Below are 18,205 nucleotides of genomic sequence, written 5' to 3'. Positions count from 1 at the left end.
TGAGGATATTAAAAGTTACTAGTACATTCTTCCTGGCTTCAATGAGTTTATAGTTTCTTATTTCAGGTTACTAATGATCGCTACCAATCCTCAATTCTGACTTTTGAATCAGAAACTAGAATCTCCACACAACCAAATATGTATAGACCTAATGAGAAAGAAGCTGACCGGTTGTGTTTATAGTGTTACTACAACCTCTCCTTTTATACACTGTTTTTAAATTTAAAATACATTTCCAAAGCAAATATCAAATCAGTAAACTTAACATTTAAGATATAACAAAAAAAGTCTGTCAACCAAGGTACAGGCAGAAAATAAAACCAGCATTAGCAATAAAATGAATAGAACCCGCTCATAAAACAACATAAAACACTTTGTGCAAATGTTAAGCGGGTAAAAAACAAGTTTGTGCTTTGCTAAAAACCTAAAAACTCAAAAAGGCACTGGCAAATGTAAGGAAGTATCTAAATTAAGATCAATAGTTTTTGGCAGGCCTTTTCTGTTAGTGGCTCCCTGTTTGTGGAATCCTCTCCCCAGGGAGGCTTGCCTGCAGCCTTCATTACATCTTTAGGCGCCAGGCGAAAACGTTTCTCTTCAACCAGGCATTCAGCTGATTAACATTCTATGGCTTTTAAAGTGTGTTTGTGGGAGGGGGTTATTGGTTTGTTTTATTATGTATTTTGCGTTCTCATTTTGTATTTTTTCCGTTGCGAATCACCCTGGGATCTACCAATAAAGAGCGGTATAATAATAATAAATAATAATAATAATAATAAACAACTATGGAATAGTTATTTGTTTGAACTTATTCAGTCGGAGATTGTCGCAGTCATGTCACAGGAAACATCGTGGAAGGTCAAGTCCACCACGATAACAAACAGATGGAACCCCTATCTTCAATGGATAAAAACTACTGGAACAAAAGACATCCGGTGGAAACTAAAGACACTATGCCCGTGGCCAAGGATAATAGTTTGAACCCTTCCAATGGAAGGGGGGGGGAGGAAAAAATTGTACGGGAAATTAAAAATTGGTAGGAGATAATATGATGTATGTAAAAATCCCGAACTCGAATTAAACTAATAATAAAGAATAAGAATAAGAATAAGAATAAGAATATTTACCGGCAGCTTCTAGTAAAGCTTCTAACCTAGCTTGGGTTTCTGGATCTACTGTTCTTAGATCAGCACCATCAGCAGTACTCGACAGCAGCAATTTTGAAGCTGTCTCCAGCATTGGATTTTCCAGGTCATCCTGATCCAAAATAAAGGACTCCACCTAAAAGGAAGGAAAACGTTTTAACGCATACTCCATTTGCAATGCTGTGACAAAAATCAAAAAGACGCTGATGATGCCCTTCAATATCCAATTGGCTATATTACAGTGCGAGAATAAATGGGAATACAAGGCATTCATACAGACTTGCTTCCAAAACACTGGCCTTATTTCATAGAGACCCTGAGCACCATCTGGTCCAGCCCTCTGCAACGCAGGAATATGCAGTTGTCCCTTACAGGGATCAAGCATACAACCGTGGCGTTATTGGAACCACGCTCCAACCAACTGAGCAATATTTATGAAAACAACCAAGTTAACCACAATACTTATTTTATTTGTCTCTAAATTTATTGGTTTCTTTTGCACTCCTACCTAGAAACACCATGCACAGCTACTTCTGCACCCCCGGCTGACACGCCACTCCATCTCTAGCCTGACAAAAGCTTCCCATTAGTAAGGGACTTTAGTCATTGTGAGGGATGTGGGTGGCGCTGGAGGTTAAACCACAGAGCCTAGGAGTGGCCGATCAGAAGGTCGGCGGTTCGAATCCCCGCGACAGGGTGAGCTCCCATTGCTCGGTCCCTGCTCCTGCCAACCTAGCAGTTCAAAAGCACCTCAAAGTGCAAGTAGATAAATAGGTACCGCTCCAGCAGGAAGGTAAACGGCGTTTCCATGCGCTGCTCTGGTTCGCCAGAAGTGGCTTAGTCATGCTGGCCACATGACCCGGAAGCTGTATGCGGACAAACGCCGGCTCCCTTGGCCAATAAAGCGAGATGAGCGCCGCAACCCCCAGAGTCGGCCACGACTGGACCTAATGGCCAGGGGTCCCTTTATCTTTACATTTACCTTAGTCATTGTGAGCCATGATCTCATCAAAGTGTCTTAGATTAAGACTAATTGAATAACTGCAGGGCTCATCTCATCTTCTGCATTGTTTACTAGCTTATTTACACAATAAGGAGCAATGAAGTCCAAATGGGTTTACCATGTAGAGTAGGGACACATACAGAAGTCAACCCACACTAACAAACCCTAACTTCACATATCCATTGAAGGGGTCTGAACTGGCAGTTATTAAGCAGGAAAAAGATATGGCGGTCATGGTGGATAGCCCATGTACAGCAGCCCATGTACAGTACATACTGTCCCATGTACAGCAGCCATGGGAAAGGGCAAATTTCATGCCAGGGGTTATTAGGATTGGGAATGAACACCCAACTGCTAATATTGTAAAGCTCTTGTACAAATTTCTGGCATAACCACATTTGCAATACTGTGTGCAGTTCTGGCTGCCCCATCACAAAGAAGATGCTGTAGAGCTGGAAAGGGCATCTGAAATGAGTTGGGAACATCTTTACAATAAGATAAAGCATTTCTGGCTTTTTGAAAGACAACTAATGCAAACTATGATGGAAGCTTGTACATTATATGTGGAGTGGAGGAAGCAGATAGAAACGTGTTTTCCCCCTTCTCTCAAATGATACAATTCAAGCTCATTTTACAGATATCGTTTCATCAGAAGATCCCTTCTGCACAATGTAGGGACCAGGCCTTTAGTATGCTGGTTAGGCATTGGTAGGGGGTATTATTATGTAGATGTGTTGGGGGGGAGGAGCGCCATCACCTCCCCCAAATATTTAAGGGTAATCCGGTAAAGGATTCCGGGGGGGGGGGGGCGTTGCCTCGTCCAAAACCTATGGAGGCCAGGGCCTAAAGCACGCCTCCGAGCGGTGACCCCTGGGGGGAGTTCCTAGTGATGTGCATCCCAGGGCTCCCCCTGCTGGTTTTAACCCTTTCCGGTTTTCATGCTAACAGGCTGAAGCCGGATAGTCTGATAGGACCAATGCCTAAAGCCAATACCGCTCTTAAAGGTAAAGGTAAAGGTACCCCTGCCCGAACGGGCCAGTCTTGACAGACTCTGGGGTTTGTGCGCCCATCTCACATCTATTGGCCGGGGGCCAGCGCTGTCCGAAGACACTTCCGGGTCACGTGGCCAGCGTGACAACGCTGCTCTGGCGAGCCAGAGCCGCACACGGAACGCCGTTTACCTTCCCGCTGGTAAGCGGTACCTATTTATCTACTTGCCCCCGGGGGTGCTTTCGAACTGCTAGGTGGGCAGGCGCTGGGACCGAGCAGCGGGAGCGCACCCCGCCGCGGGCATTCGAACCGCCGACCTTTCGATCGGCAAGCCCTAGGCACTGAGGCTTTAGCCCACAGCGCCACCCGCGTCCCCCTAATACCGCTCTTACCTGTAACTAATAAAGTTGTGACCAATTTTTGCCCATTAACCTTAATCAATGGTGTCCGGTATCTTTATTTATTCCAATTGGGGGGGAGGTGGGAATCGCCACGCAAATCATTTCATCATGAGGTCCCTTCTGCCCAATGTAGGAACCAGGCCTTTAGTATGGCGGCACCTACAGTACTCCCTTCCAATACAGGAGCCATCTTTCCTACCCTTTTGGTGCCTCTTGCAGACTTTCCCTTACCAAAAAGCCTTTTAAGTGGAGACATTTATCGCAGTCTGAATCTGCACTAGACCTGAATTGTTTTTATTTATGCTTTTCATTGTTAAAACATCCAAACGTTATTTACGGGATGTGGTTCCTAAATGAATAAAATCAGTAAAATAATCTCAGCCTTGGAATACTCTACTTAAAATATTCACTTCTGTACAAATTGGACGTATTGCCATTCAAGTAGAAATCACTTATTTTATAGGTTAATAAACATCGATTATGCTTCTTTCAAAAACAGAGCTAAGTCCCATCAGCCAGTTCCATCTCATTCCACCAGCGCTTGGATTTTCCCTTGTGCAGCAGAACTCCCCCTGCACGCCCACTAAATCTGTCCTAGGGGTTTTCTGGAGCAGATTTTGGGAGGCTATAGGGTACATATGGGGAGAGGAGGGGCAAAGTTCTGTTGTGGAAGCATAAATCCTTATCCTAAGTGAAGGAAGGCATTAGATATTACCCCTAGTATGCAACATCTCCATGAAACTGCTGGGAGAGATTATTCAAGGATTTGGAGTGAAGTGCAAATAATAATAATACTATACACACACACACACACACACACACACACACGGAGAAGGGGACGACAGAGGATGAGATGGTTGGACAGTGTTCTCGAAGCTACCAGCATGAGTTTAACCAAACTGCAGGAGGCAGTGGAAGACAGGAGTGCCTGGTGTGCTCTGGTCCAGGGGGTCACGAAGAGTCGGACACGACTAAACAACAACAAATACACACACACACACAGCCCATCTGGCTGGGCTTCCCCAGCCACTCTGGGCGGCTTCCAACAAAATATTAAAATACAGTAATCCATCAAACATTAAAAGCTTCCCCAAACACTCAGCTTTCTTTCAGGAGTCAGGTGAGGCAGTCAAAATGCTGAGTAACTACCTGGACTCAGTAATGGGCTGAATGAGGGCCAATAAACTGAAACTCAAAGTTGAGAAGATGGAGATTCTGTGGGTAGCTGATCTGCCCATCCAGGGAGATGGTGATCAACCTGACCCAGATGAAACTGCACTCCCTATAAAGAATCCAGATCACTGCCTGGCAGTACTCCGAGATCAAGTTGCATCACCAGAGGACCAAGTAGTCACCTTGGCAAGGAGTGCCTTTCAGCAGTTTATGGCCAGTGTGCCAGCTGTAGCCTCTCTTTCAAAGATACTATGGCCACGGCTGTAGGCTCTGGCAACACCTAGGATTTACTGCTGCAATGTGTGCTGTGGCCGGGGCAGCCTTTGAAGACTTCCTAAGCTGCAGTTTGTTCAAAATACTGAGTCTGGTTGGCAGGAACATACCTAGTCAGTTTTGAAAGCTTTCTGAACCATTTCCAAGCATGCTTTGAAGTGCTGCTGCTCACCTGAAACCCTACGCTGCTTAGGACCCTGTGCTCCTTCAGGTATACAGGGCCGAAGCTGACAGCCAGCCAAGCCAAACACATAAGGTTGAGATGGGCAGAAAGTGAACTGGGGAGAGGTTGTCTGTGCCCCTCAGGTGAGCCCTGCTCATTTGCATCTTCCCTCCTAGGGCAGCAATTGGGAGGAGACAACCAATTCATGGAACCCCTCCTCCACTGCAGGAAAAAGAAAGAGAGGTCCCAAGTCTAGGGTTTAAGTGCTCCTTCCACATCACCCTTACTGCCGATAGAATGTAGTATTTGGTGCAGGTAAATTGATGCTTTTGAATTATGGTGCTGGAGGAGACTCTTGAGAGTCCCAAACCTATCCATTCTGAAGGAAATCAGCCCTGAGTGCTCACTGGAAGGACAGATCCTGAAGCTGAGGCTCCAAGACTTTGGCCACCTCATGAGAAAAGAAGACTCCCTGGAAAAGACCCTGATGTTGGGAAAGATGGAGGGCACAAGGAGAAGGGGACGACAGAGGACGAGATGGTTGGACAGTGTTCTCGAAACTACCAACATGAGTTTGACTAAAGTGCAGGAGGCAGTGGAAGACAGGAGTGCCTGGCGTGCTCTGGTCCAGGGGGTCACGAGGAGTCGGTCACAACTAAACAACAACAAATACTCCTGTACATGAAAGCTTATGTCATAATACATTTGCTAGTATTGAAGGTGCACTGGAATAGCAGGTAGAGTTTTGCAGTTTGGGGACATGGGGTGAGGGAAGAATCCTGGCAGGCTTGCCTCACAATCCACCAAAAAGTTCCCGTAACAAATAGATACAGCAGACACTATTAACCAGACTATCAAATTTAACTTCCGTATTCCATCTACAAGTGGAATGTATTTCAGGTGTGGCAAGTAATGGTGAGATAAGGTCTAACGTCCAGATCCTGTTAGAGACCTAGTTACCTAGGCTTAGAAAACATCACCTGGGAGATTTCAAGGTCTGCTCCAAGCTGAATGCTCAGTTACGACAGCAAGTACTGTCACTCTCGTTGCCTCTGTGCGTTAGAACAGAATCTCATTGCCAAATAAAGGCTTCCTGTGCAGAAAGGATGACAGCCTCAAAGATCAAGGTCATTTTCTTGGTAAGCTGTTTAAAATAAAATAAAAATGATCCCTGCTTTCATCTTCATAAAAGAAGGACCAGGAAGAAGGGATGGCGGGGGTGCCTAAAGTGTTTTTTCTCTGTGCAGCTACAAAACAAGGACATAAATAAAAACCACGTTTCAACGGCACTGTATGTACTAGCTTAGTTGGACCTGCTTCCTCACTCTGGGGAGAAATCACATAAAAGGCCAAATCACTTCACACTGCACAACAGGAGATATAAGGTGCTTAACAGTAGCTTCCTCTTAACAGTGTAAATATAAAAAGTTGAAATACAAGGTAGATCAGGCTGCAAGCAACTGTGAATGGGGCAACAGCCCGGCTTGCGCTCTGTGGACTCTCCTGTGGCAATCCCCATACAGCAGTAGTGCGCTTAACCCAAAGTCGGGAATAGCAGCAACAATGAGGTCTCACGTGAAGCCTTTATAACCATACCTGTTTTAAACTGTACAGGGCTATAACCTCTCTTGTAGCCTGGCTGCTCTCTCTTAGGAGAAGGAAGAATGCGTACCTTCTCTCTCAGTAAAGGTAAAGGTAAAGGAACCTCTGACCGTTAGGTCCAGTTGCGAACGACTCTGGGGTTGCGGCGCTCATCTCCCTTTATTGGCAAGGGAGCCGGCATACAGCTTCTGGGTCATGTGGCCAGCAGGACTAAGCCACTTCTGGCGAAGCAGAGCAGCGCATGGAAACGCCGGTTACCTTCCCGCTGGAGCGGTACCTAGAATCATAGAATCATAGAATCATAGAGTTGGAAGAGACCACAAGGGCCATCGAGTCCAACCCCCTGCCAAGCAGGAAACACCATCAGAGCACTCCTGACATATGGTTGTCAAGCCTCTGCTTAAAGACCTCCAAAGTAGGAGACTCCACCACACTCCTTGGCAGCAAATTCCACTGTCGAACAGCTCTTACTGTCAGGAAGTTCTTCCTAATGTTTAGGTGGAATCTTCTTTCTTGTAGTTTGGAGCCATTGCTCCGTGTCCGCTTCTCTGGAGCAGCAGAAAACAACCTTTCTCCCTCCTCTATGTGACATCCTTTTATATATTTGAACATGGCTATCATATCACCCCTTAACTTCCTCTTCTCCAGGCTAAACATGCCCAGCTCCCTTAGCCGTTCCTCATAAGGCATCGTTTCCAGGCCTTTGACCATTTTGGTTGCCCTCCTCTGGACACGTTCCAGTTTGTCAGTGTCCTTCTTGAATTGTGGTGCCCAGAACTGGACACAGTACTCCAGGTGTGGTCTGACCAGAGCAGAATACAGTGGCACTATTACTTCCCTTGATCTAGATGCTATACTCCTATTGATGCAGCCCAGAATTGCATTGGCTTTTTTAGCTGCCGCGTCACACTGTTGGCTCATGTCAAGTTTGTGGTCAACCAAGACTCCTAGATCCTTTTCACATGTACTGCTCTCAAGCGAGGTGTCACCCATCTTGTATTTGTGCCTCTCATTTTTTTTGCCCAAGTGCAATACTTTACATTTCTCCCTGTTAAAGGAGATTTATCTACTTGCACTTTGAGGTGCTTTCGAACTGCTAGGTTGGCAGGAGCACGGACCAAGCAGCGGGAGCTCACCCCGTCGTGGGGATTCAAACCTCCGACCTTCTGATCAGCAAGCCCTAGGCTCTGTGGTTTAGACTCTCTTAGTACTGCCCTCTTAACATGGGATCGGCTAGTGCTTCAAAAGCTGCAAGGAGGCTTGTTCTTCATTCTTTCATGCCCCTGGAGGCAGCTATCCCTCTCCACAAGGCTAAAAGTTGGCATTTAGTCTTATGCTGCAACTGCTGTGCAAACAAATACAGCTTTAAATTAAGAACGGCGGGACATGCGGCAGGGCAATATATAGCAGCTATCTTGTCTGCAGCTCCATGTGTCATTTCCTAAAAGCTTTCCCTTACCACCACCACCCTTTAGGGCAACACCCAATTAAGACTAGAAAGGAAATAGCCTCTTGTACAGATTCTAGGAGGTAGCCCTGGTTGCTACGTGGGATGACCAAGACTGCTTACCCACCCTTTCTGTGCTTCTAAGTGAGCACTCTGAACATATTGTATGGGATTGCTTATGACCTTGTTGCTTAAAAAAAAAATGGCAGTCACATGGAAGAGCCTTGTATTCAACCCTCAGAGTCATCCCTGCTGAACAAAGCCTGCCTCCTAATCCATAGTGCAGAATCAACTGTTTAGGACAGGAGTAGGGAACTGGATGCAGCCAGTGGACCAGATCCTGACCCCCCCCCCAAACTTCCATGAGTCACACTGAGAGAGTGGCAGGTCTCCATGACCTGACATCACCATGGCATCAGTTCAAGTGTTTTCTTTTACAGCCTGAATTGCAAACAAAATGTTCCTTTGCCCCCAGTTTGATTTCAAACCTTGCAGGCAACGGAAGCAGCTGCCTGCTATTGCAAAGCCCATTTTCTTTGCTGGGGTGGTGTGATTTCAAGTTGGCAGGCAGGCTTTACCTTTTAATGTGCCCCACACATGACATGAGGTGTGAGACAACTGAGGGTGGTTTCAGGTAAATAGCTTTGCATGCAAAATTAGGTCCTTCTTGGGCACAATTTATTTTTCTGGGCCAGTAAAATGTATGTGATTTCTGTAGGACTACCTTCATTTGTGCATTCTTTGACTTGTTTGTTTCGTTGAACTCCTTTGTTACTGGATTATACGGTTGTAAATAGGATCTTATCATGAAGTATGGGTAAGAAACAATTTTAATGAGCAAAGTATAGTGAAATCATCCCTCATCTATACAAGTTTATTTCCTTTAATACAGGATAGTCTGTGACCCAAGTAAACACAAATCAAATTCTGCACCAAACACACCACATTTTGAACCCAAATATATGTTCATTAAGCAACATTCTGCAAATATCACATTATGTATATACGTCTTAAGATTTTACAATTTGGTACGAAATTTTTAAACAATTACTAACTAATGCAAAACAATTTATTTCTCAGAATGCATACAAATGTCAAGCTTTATTCACTACTGCTGCTTTTGTAAAATATGCACCTCACTTTTCTTTTGGCAATGATTAATGAAATGAATGTAAGTGAAAAAATGTGACTTGGGACGGGAGCACCTAGTCATACAAACTATCCCTAAGCAGAAAAGCTCCCATTCTTTTTTTCAAAAGCCACCAACATTCTTACATGTATCTAAAGCTGAAAATATAATAGCTAGCTGGAATTCTCAGGAACCTTTGATTGTTGTCAGATTCTGACAGATTCCGCATAAACAGATTATTCAAGTAAATCTTAATACGAAGAAGTGTGCACTGTTAACAGCTGCTTTAGCACTAAAATCTACAAAGAAATTTGTGCCTTAGCACTCAAATTTCTGCAACTGTGAGGGCAACATGTAAGTTTTATTGGGATTGTTAACGAAAACCCATAGGCTGCTATAAAAAGCCAGTGTAGGGTGGTTGAATGCAGCATGCAACTTACAAACCCCCTTAACTCCCCCAAATTATGCTACACAAATTTGATTCTCATGACAAAATCCAAAATGACAGTTGAGAAAACAAAGAGTTCTTTATATATTGTATATATAAATGTGGCTGGAATAATAGCTCTAACACAACAGTAAGCCCTGAACTGTATAACAGAGGGAAGTGTTTTGTCCAGCTCAGATGGCACCACATTTCCTCACTAGAAGATGACAGCAGGGACTTAGGGAGGACCCCTTCTGATTAGCAAGGATCTTCCTAACTGTCCCAACACCCTGGTAACACCTAATGCAAATTTTACAATTAAAAAGGTGTGCAGACAAATATGTTCTAATTTTGTATCATGTACCCAGCATCCTTCTGGGGCCTAAAGGTAATTTGTTTCCATAGGTCTAAACCACTGGCCTTGTAAGGTGAGTCACACCAGGGCACAGTCATCAGAAAGGTACATCCTAAAAGGAAAAGGAAAAGGAGGAGAAGGAGGAGGAGGAGGAGGAGGAGGAGGAGAAAAGTGAAACCCATTTAAAAGATTGGGGTTGGAGGAAGAACCCAACTTTAGATGATTGGCCTAGATCACAACGATTTCCTTTCCATTGTTATAATGAGTGAGTTACGCATAGACTTCCAAAATACTGTTTTATAAATTAGAGAGGGGCGTGCATTATAGAGGTAGTGTTATAGTTAGATTAATGGTCTGATAAATGTGGTTTTTAAGAATAGAATTGGCATTAACAATACGAGGCAATACCAAGTGGACCAGCCATTACTTGAGCAATACCATTTAAGCCAAAGTTACATTCCAGTAAGGATTCCACAAATGCCATGGTCGCAATCACAGTGACCGGCCATTCCTCCCTGCTCATGAGCGTGATCCTCCCTTCTTCTCTGACTTGAGTGAAATGAGGAGATAAGGATAAGGCACAGGCAGGCTTTAAAGTTTACTATTGTTTGTGCTGATTAGCTCACATTCACAAGGTGCATGAGAACATTTGTTCACTTATTTTATCTGCACTAATCAATTGGAAGAAACAGGGTTCCAGCTTAAAAATTAGTGCTGGGGGATGGAGTAGAATTCAGTTCTCTTTCGGTCTGCAAATCACTTAAGAAAAACATCTTCCATTCTAATACTTCAGATTCCTGGTATGATCTGTGAGGTACTAAATACCATCAAATAAAAAATAAAATACAGTCTCTATACTTCTCCCTACTTTGATGAGACTCCTAGATTAGGTTAGTGATTTAAGATTTTTGAAGAAAATTCATTCAAAGTAATATAACTTATTTGCAAGATTGTTTAGCTTTCAAACATAAATGTATAGACTGTACTTCAGCTGGCTTAATAAAAGATATTGTTATCCAAATGTTCAACATATATTACAGATCCTATCCATGTTTACTTGGAAGTAAGCACTAGTGAGCTTAATAGTGCTTGCTTCTGAATATAATATGAATTGCAGTTTTAGAATGATATGGTGAAAAGTCCAAGCTTTTACTCAGGAACAGCTGGAATTTAAAAAGTGTTCTATGAATCAGGATACCTGCCACAAATCCTTTTAAACACTTTTTAAACAGTTAAAATCCTTTCAACTCACTTCTTTAAAATAACTTTTTTTAGGCCAATATTATCAACCAATAATTCATGTAAAACTTGCTCAACAGCTTACCAAATTATGGATTTTCTCAGCAGGCATTTAGAGTAAAGTGGCATCTGCTTGTGAAAGCATGACTGTACCATACATATCATGTGTCATGCAAGCCGGCAAAGGAGAAATCCAATCATGAACTATCTTCACCATTATCAGCACGCTAAATGAATAATCCCATACGCTAAAAATAGTTTCATTATAAAATCCAGAGTACAGCTTTTCCAAACCACATGGCCAGAGAGTTTCAACAATCCATCTTGGAAAGACTGCATATGATAAATAGACTCTCGTCTACGAAATCTCGTCCAACAAAAAAATGTTAGTCATTCAGGGACTCTGCACTGAGAAACTGACAACTATGTCATTTTAGTAATAACGTTTCTTGGTCAGGAAATTAAAACAGGCATCTAAATATCAAAACCCACACATGCACAGCAGTTTGGATTTTGAACCTGAAAATAATTTATGTGTTAAATATGCATGCTTATATAAAATAAATACTTTATGGGGGGGGAACCTCTCAAAAGCTGTGAAATGAATCAAAGAATAAAAGTATATAAGCTTTTTCATGTGTTTATCACATTTATCAACTTAGATAAAGCCTGAGTTTACAAAATTCATCAGACTGAGTTACCTGCAGTATGCACATTTACCTGGCAGAAAGTCCCACTGAAGTGTTGGACTTTACTTCTGAACAAATATGCATAAGATTCACAGCATGCATTGCACAGCACGGATTTAGCATCAAAAAAAGAGCCTAGGGCAATGCCCACTAGGGGCTCAGTGTTCTAGAATGCACCATCAGAATAAAGTAGTCGTTTTATTTCAAATATCATTTAGATTCACATAGACAAAGGTTAGAATAATTTTATATTAGCTCACACTGATTGTATCCTAGTCCAGTAGTACAAAATGTGTATACTTAGTATTAGGTAGACTAACTCTAAAATGTTTTTTGTTTCGTACAAGAAAAACTGTTTTAACTAATTTGAAGAGTGTACCTGACTCGTACAACTTACACCAAAACATGTCTTTTTCTGCTGATGCACCCACCCAAGGAAGCGATTTTTCTTAACAGAGTGGCTGGGGAAGCCCAGCCAGATGGGCGGGATATAAATAAATTATTATTATTATTATTATTATTATTATTATTATTATTATTATTATTATTATTATTATTAACATATTATGGTTGTATCCAATCAGACTGAATTAATTCAATGGGTCTACCCTGAGGAGGACTGGCTCTGAATACAACCCTTATCTCAAAACCACTTCTATAATATACAAAGATGTGACAATGAAGAACTGTATACTTAATATTTTAGCTCTAGAGGTCAACCCACTAAGAGTATTGTTCTTTCTAACTAACACAATGGTCTGTACATTAAGAAAAAAACACCAAGCTTATAAGAGTCACTTATAGCAAGCAATAACTGGTTGTTTGTCTTAAAAGACACAATCAGTGTATCAAAAATAAAATAAAATTATGAGGCAATTTGTCTAGTTAAAAGGGCAATGTAGGCCTACTAAATGTTGTAGACACTTGCAAGGCTAGATTGGTGCTTTTGTTATTACATTTCATGAGAATTCAAATACAATTAATATGAATGAAAAATTAAGCATTCACATGCTCGTTTACTTGACTGCACTTCAGAAGCCAGCTGAAAAACCCAAAATCCGTAAAGAATCCCTCTACCAAACTCCCTATCAAAGGGGATGCTCCCAAGATAATAATTTTTTATTAAGTGTTCTAAATGCAACTTGCCTTACAGAAAGGCCCTCTGTACAACTGTCTGCTTTGTTTGTGTATCAGGACAAATTTCTGTGGGCATAAATAATCCCCAAATAAAATAACCAACTCCCTCATACTTCCTTCTTGCATTTCTAACATTAGGGCAGAACGGCTTGTTTTGACTACAAGGTTTAGTGTGTTCAGTTATGTGCTTCCCCTCTAGAAAGAACTTTCACATTCCAGCAAGGCAAAGCAGCAAGGAAGGTTTTGTCTTAATCAAAACAGACCTTCAGGAGCAACCTCCACTGCAAAACAAGGAGATGTAGCTAGTGGTAGAAAATACATAAGCACTTCAACATGCCAGATCGGACCAGAAGTCCATCTAGAACAGTATCCTGTTTCATATACTTTGGCCAACCACATGCCTCTGCTAAGTCCACAAGTAGCCTCCTCCCACTGCTGCTCTCCAGCTACTCTCACTCCAGAGGCATACTTCTTCTGAAACTGTAGGTTGCCTACAGCAGCCATAAAGGTAAAGGGACCCCTGACCATTAGGTCCAGCCGTGACCGACTCTGGGGTTGCAGCGCTCATCTCCCTTTACTGACCAAGGGAGCCGGCGTACAGCATGTGGCCAGCATGACTAAGCCGCTTCTGGCGAACCAGAGCAGCGCACGGAAATGCCGTTTACCTTCCCGCCAGAGTGGTACCTATTTATCTACTTGCACTTTGACGTGCTTTCGAACTGCTAGGTTGGCAGGAACAGGGACTGAGCAATGGGAGCTCACCCCACTGCGGGGATTCGAACCGACGACCTTCTGATCCGCAAGTCCTAGGCTCTGGGGTTTAACCCACAGTGCCACCCGTGTCCCACGGCAGCCATAGCTACTAGCTATTGATCAACTTTACCTTACATCAGGGGTAGGCAAACTAAGGCCCGGGGGCTGGATCCGGCCCAATCGTCTTCTAAATCCGGCCCATGGATGGTCCAGGTATCAGTGTGTTTTTTACATGAGTAGAATGTGTCCTTTTATTTAAAATGTATCTCTGGGTTATTTGTGGGGCCTGCCTGGTGTTTTTACATGAGTAGGATGTGTGCTTTTATTTAAAATGCATCTCTGGGTTAGTTGTGGGGCATAGGAATTCGTTCTCCCCGCCCTCCAAAAAATATAGTCCGCCCCCCCCCCAAGGTCTGAGGGACAGTGGACCAGCCCCCTGCTGAAAAAGTTTGCTGACCCCTGCCTTACATCAACAAACCATTCCCCTTTTACAATCATCTTATCCAGCGGCTATCATTAACCGTTTTTGGCCAACTTTGAAGTCACAGAATCTGCATCTAGTCACAGTCTTAGGATGGCATGCAGCAGGTCTGTCTTCAACCTTAGGCAAAGCACTGAGTGGATTACTCAAGTAGTAGTAGTAGTAGTAGTAGTAGTAGCAGCAGCAGCAGTAGTAAAACTTGTACACCGCCTTTCATCCAAAGATCTTAGGGCAGTGCATCCCATAAAAATACAAAATAGAAACACAAAATACCTAAGAAAAACAAGAACAAGAACAGAACAAACACGTAACACCCTCCCTCCTACAAACACATTTAAATGGACATTGGATGTCAATCAGCCAAAGGCCTGGCTGAAGAAACAATCTTGCCTAGCGCCTAAAGATGTAAACTGAAGGCATCAGGTGAGCCTCCCTGGGAGAGCTTTCCACAATCGAGGAGCCACTGTAGAAAAGGCCCGTTCTCGTGTTGCCACCCTCTGGACCTCTCATGGCGGCATATGAAGAATGGCCTCAGCCAAGTTGGTTCATATGGGGAGTGGTGGTCCATGAGGCATTGCGATCCTGAGCTGTTTAAGGCTTTATAGGTCAAAACCAGCCCTTTGAATTGGGCCTGGAAACTAATTGGCAGCCAGTGCAGTGGGACCAGGATCAATGTAATATGCTCAAACCGTCTTACCCCAGTGAGCATCCTGGTTGCCGAATTCTGCACCAGCTGAAGTTTCCAAACAATCTTCAGAGGCAGCCCCACCAGGGCCGGATTCAGGTTTGATGAGGCCCTAAGCTACTGAAGGTAACGGGGCCCTTTGTATGTCCAGCTGTCCTTTGTCAACAACAAATTGTCACTGTTTTTTGTGTTGAATATATGCTTTATGGTAATTTATGGACCTAATAGGTATCTAAAGCCATTTGCACATAACAAAATACCGTATTTTTCGCTCTATAACACGCACCCGAACATAACACGCACTTAGTTTTTAGAGGAGGAAAACAAGAAAAAATATATATTCTAAACGAAACAGTGGATGTATGATTTTTGTGGTTCATGCTGTGGCAACAGACATGTGATCTGTCGGTGAGTTTGGGGTAGCCCAATGCAAAAATCCCGAGGATCCACGTGGATCCATGCTTTGTAACCACGTTTTTGCACCACTGCGGCCCCAGGCAACAGTGGGTGTGTGATTTTTTTGGTGCAAGCTGTAGCCATGGACATGCTATGTGATCTGATTGTGAATTTGGGGTGACCCTGTGCAAAAATCCTGAGGATCCATGTGGATCCGTGCTTTGTAACCACGCTCTCTGTCCCTCTCTCCTCCCCACTCCGCGGCTCTTCTCCCGCTTTGCTGTTTCAAAGAGAGCCATGGAGGAGGGAAGGAAGGGGAACCATGGATCCTCTGCTCATGACTGCAGCAGATCCCCCCGCCATCCGTAGGCATTCGCTCCATAACCAGCACAGACATTTCCCCTTACTTTCTAGGAGGAAAAAAGTGAGTTATGGAGCAAAAAATACGGTATGTATTTTATCAAAGTAATTGTTGAACTGAAATACAATTAAGAAGTATCCAGGTTTTTTTCCTTTAAATTTTTTGGGGGGCTTGTTTAGCTTATATGTAAATCCAGCACTGAGCCCCACATATAAAACATTGCAGTCATCTAACCTAGAGGTTACCGAAGCATAAGCAACAGAAGTTAGGCTACCCCTGTTCAGATAGGGGCGCAGCTGGGCCACCAGTCAAAGCTGATGAAAGGCACCCCATGCCACTAAGACAAAAAGCCTTCTCTGTCAACCTTCTCCACACCATTTATAGTAGTTTTATTATCTGATTTATTCTAAGAAAAGTATAAACCACTCAACATTTTAAAAATTGCTGATGTACAATGGCAAATAAAACAACCTAAAATCAATATAAAATGCAGTCTTTTTCCTATATCTAAAATAGCCAGCAGGATACTGCCCACGTTTCTAGCATGTGCTGAAACCTCTGTCATGCCCAACTTACCTTTCCCCCCACTAAACTAAGTCCCAAATGCTTTAACCTTAACTCATAGTAAAGACGTTCCAACTCATTTCAGCTGTCCTTCTCAGCATTGACAATATCTTTTTTTGTGGTGAGCAACCAGAATTGTACACAGTATTCTAAGTGTGGCTGCACTACAGATTTCTATATGGGCATTACAATACAAGCAGTTTTATTTTCAACTTCTTTCACGATAATCCGCAGCATGAAATTTGCCTTTTTCCATGGCTGCTGCATGCTGGGTTACGGTTTTCAGTAAGCTCATGACCCCAAGATGCCCTTCCTGGCTCAACGCTGCCAATTCATACCCCACCAAGTGTATACGTGAAGTTTGGATTTTTTTTGCCCCAATGTGCATTTCTTCACACTTACTGACACTGATCCTCCTTTGCCAGTTTTCATCCAATTTGGGGAGATCATTTTGGAGCTCTCTGCAGAGTGCTTGTGACATCATTTGGTGTCATCCTGGCTCACTGCTTGCCCATCATGCCAGATCATTTACAAACAAGTCAAAAGCATAGCTCCCCGCACAGACACATGGAGGATCCTACTACTTACTCCCATCTATTGTGAAAACTCACAATCTATCACTATTTTCCACTTCCTGTTACTTAACCAGTTACTAGGTTTAAAAGATGACCTGTTTCTACCTTTCAATTCAAAACTTCCAGGGGAGTTTACAATAATAATGCTTTCCACCAGTTTAACCATATTCAATGTTAACCTGACCTGCAATTTCCTGGATCCTTTAAAAATGACGACTATTTTTAAAATTCTCTGACAGGGAATCCACTTTTTGTTAGAAGACCATCAATTTTAAACTCTAGTTCTTTCTGAACTCTTTGCTGAATGCAATCTAGTGAGCTGTTAACTTTTAATTTGTTGATAAGCCCCAAAACTTCATCTCATCAACTGTGTTTGACTCAGTTCATCAGCCTTACATCTTCCTCAGTGAAGAGATTCACAAATAATTCATTCAGCTTTTCTGCAATCACCCTATTCTCTTTTAATACATCTTACACCTCTTTGTCTAATACTCTTAACCTCCTCCCTGGCTGATTTCCTGCTTCTGGTGTGCACCCAAAACCAGGAAGGACCAAAATTACATTCATCTAACTTACATTAACAGAGCAACACAATTAATGGAAGTACCTCCTACTCGTTACACACAATTAAACCCATGGAACGTTACAAAAAAAGACAAACTTAAAAACGCAAGCTGACTAAAAATATAAATATAAATCTTCATAAATGCAAGTCAACCAACAGTTACTAAGCTAGGAGAGAACTGCAGGGGATGGATTCTTGCTATAATTGCTCTGTCACCCATGCTTTTCCCACAAGGCATCTGACAGTCGCTGATGTTTTTCACCTGTATACACTTCTCCCTCCCCATGGAGGGAGATTCAGACTGCCTTTACTGATTATCTGGTTAAGGATTTTTCTGATTGTTTTACTTTACTGCTTGATTCTAATTCTCACACAGTTATGGTATTGTTGTGGGTTAAATACCTAAATCTGCTTCAAGTGTCTTGTGGAATATTTTCAGAAAATAAAAATTAGAATGCCAACCCAAGATGTAGTGATAATCCAAGAGCAAGTACTTTGAAGATGTCCTATATTTGGTACCTAAATCTTTAAATGAATTGTAAACTGGGAAGCAGTTTCATAACATAGTTGCTTCAATCTACCACAACAGTAGATGCACAGCTATGATGCTTACAAACATTTTAGAAACATGGAAAAATCAGCTGCTGTTTTGGAA

At 42.7% G+C, this 18,205-nt stretch overlaps 1 protein-coding gene across 5 annotated transcripts in view; it reads right to left on the bottom strand.

The window, feature by feature from the left end:
* Positions 1-18,205, bottom strand: part of ANKRD17 (ankyrin repeat domain 17) — a 109,547-nt gene that overhangs the window by 60,734 nt on the left and 30,608 nt on the right. For all 5 annotated transcript variants that reach the window (XM_082194650.1, XM_082194648.1, XM_082194647.1 and 2 more), the window contains exon 2: positions 1,125-1,278. In XM_082194650.1, coding sequence (XP_082050776.1) covers positions 1,125-1,278 — 154 coding nt within the window. The remainder of the gene's footprint in view (positions 1-1,124; positions 1,279-18,205) is intronic.

The sequence above is a fragment of the Podarcis vaucheri genome (genome assembly GCF_965113315.1).
Source record: "Podarcis vaucheri genome assembly, chromosome: 13".
In the NCBI taxonomy this organism is placed as follows: Eukaryota; Metazoa; Chordata; class Lepidosauria; order Squamata; family Lacertidae; genus Podarcis; species Podarcis vaucheri.
Note: the sequence above shows the minus strand (reverse complement) of the source record. Positions and strands in the feature narration are given on the sequence as shown.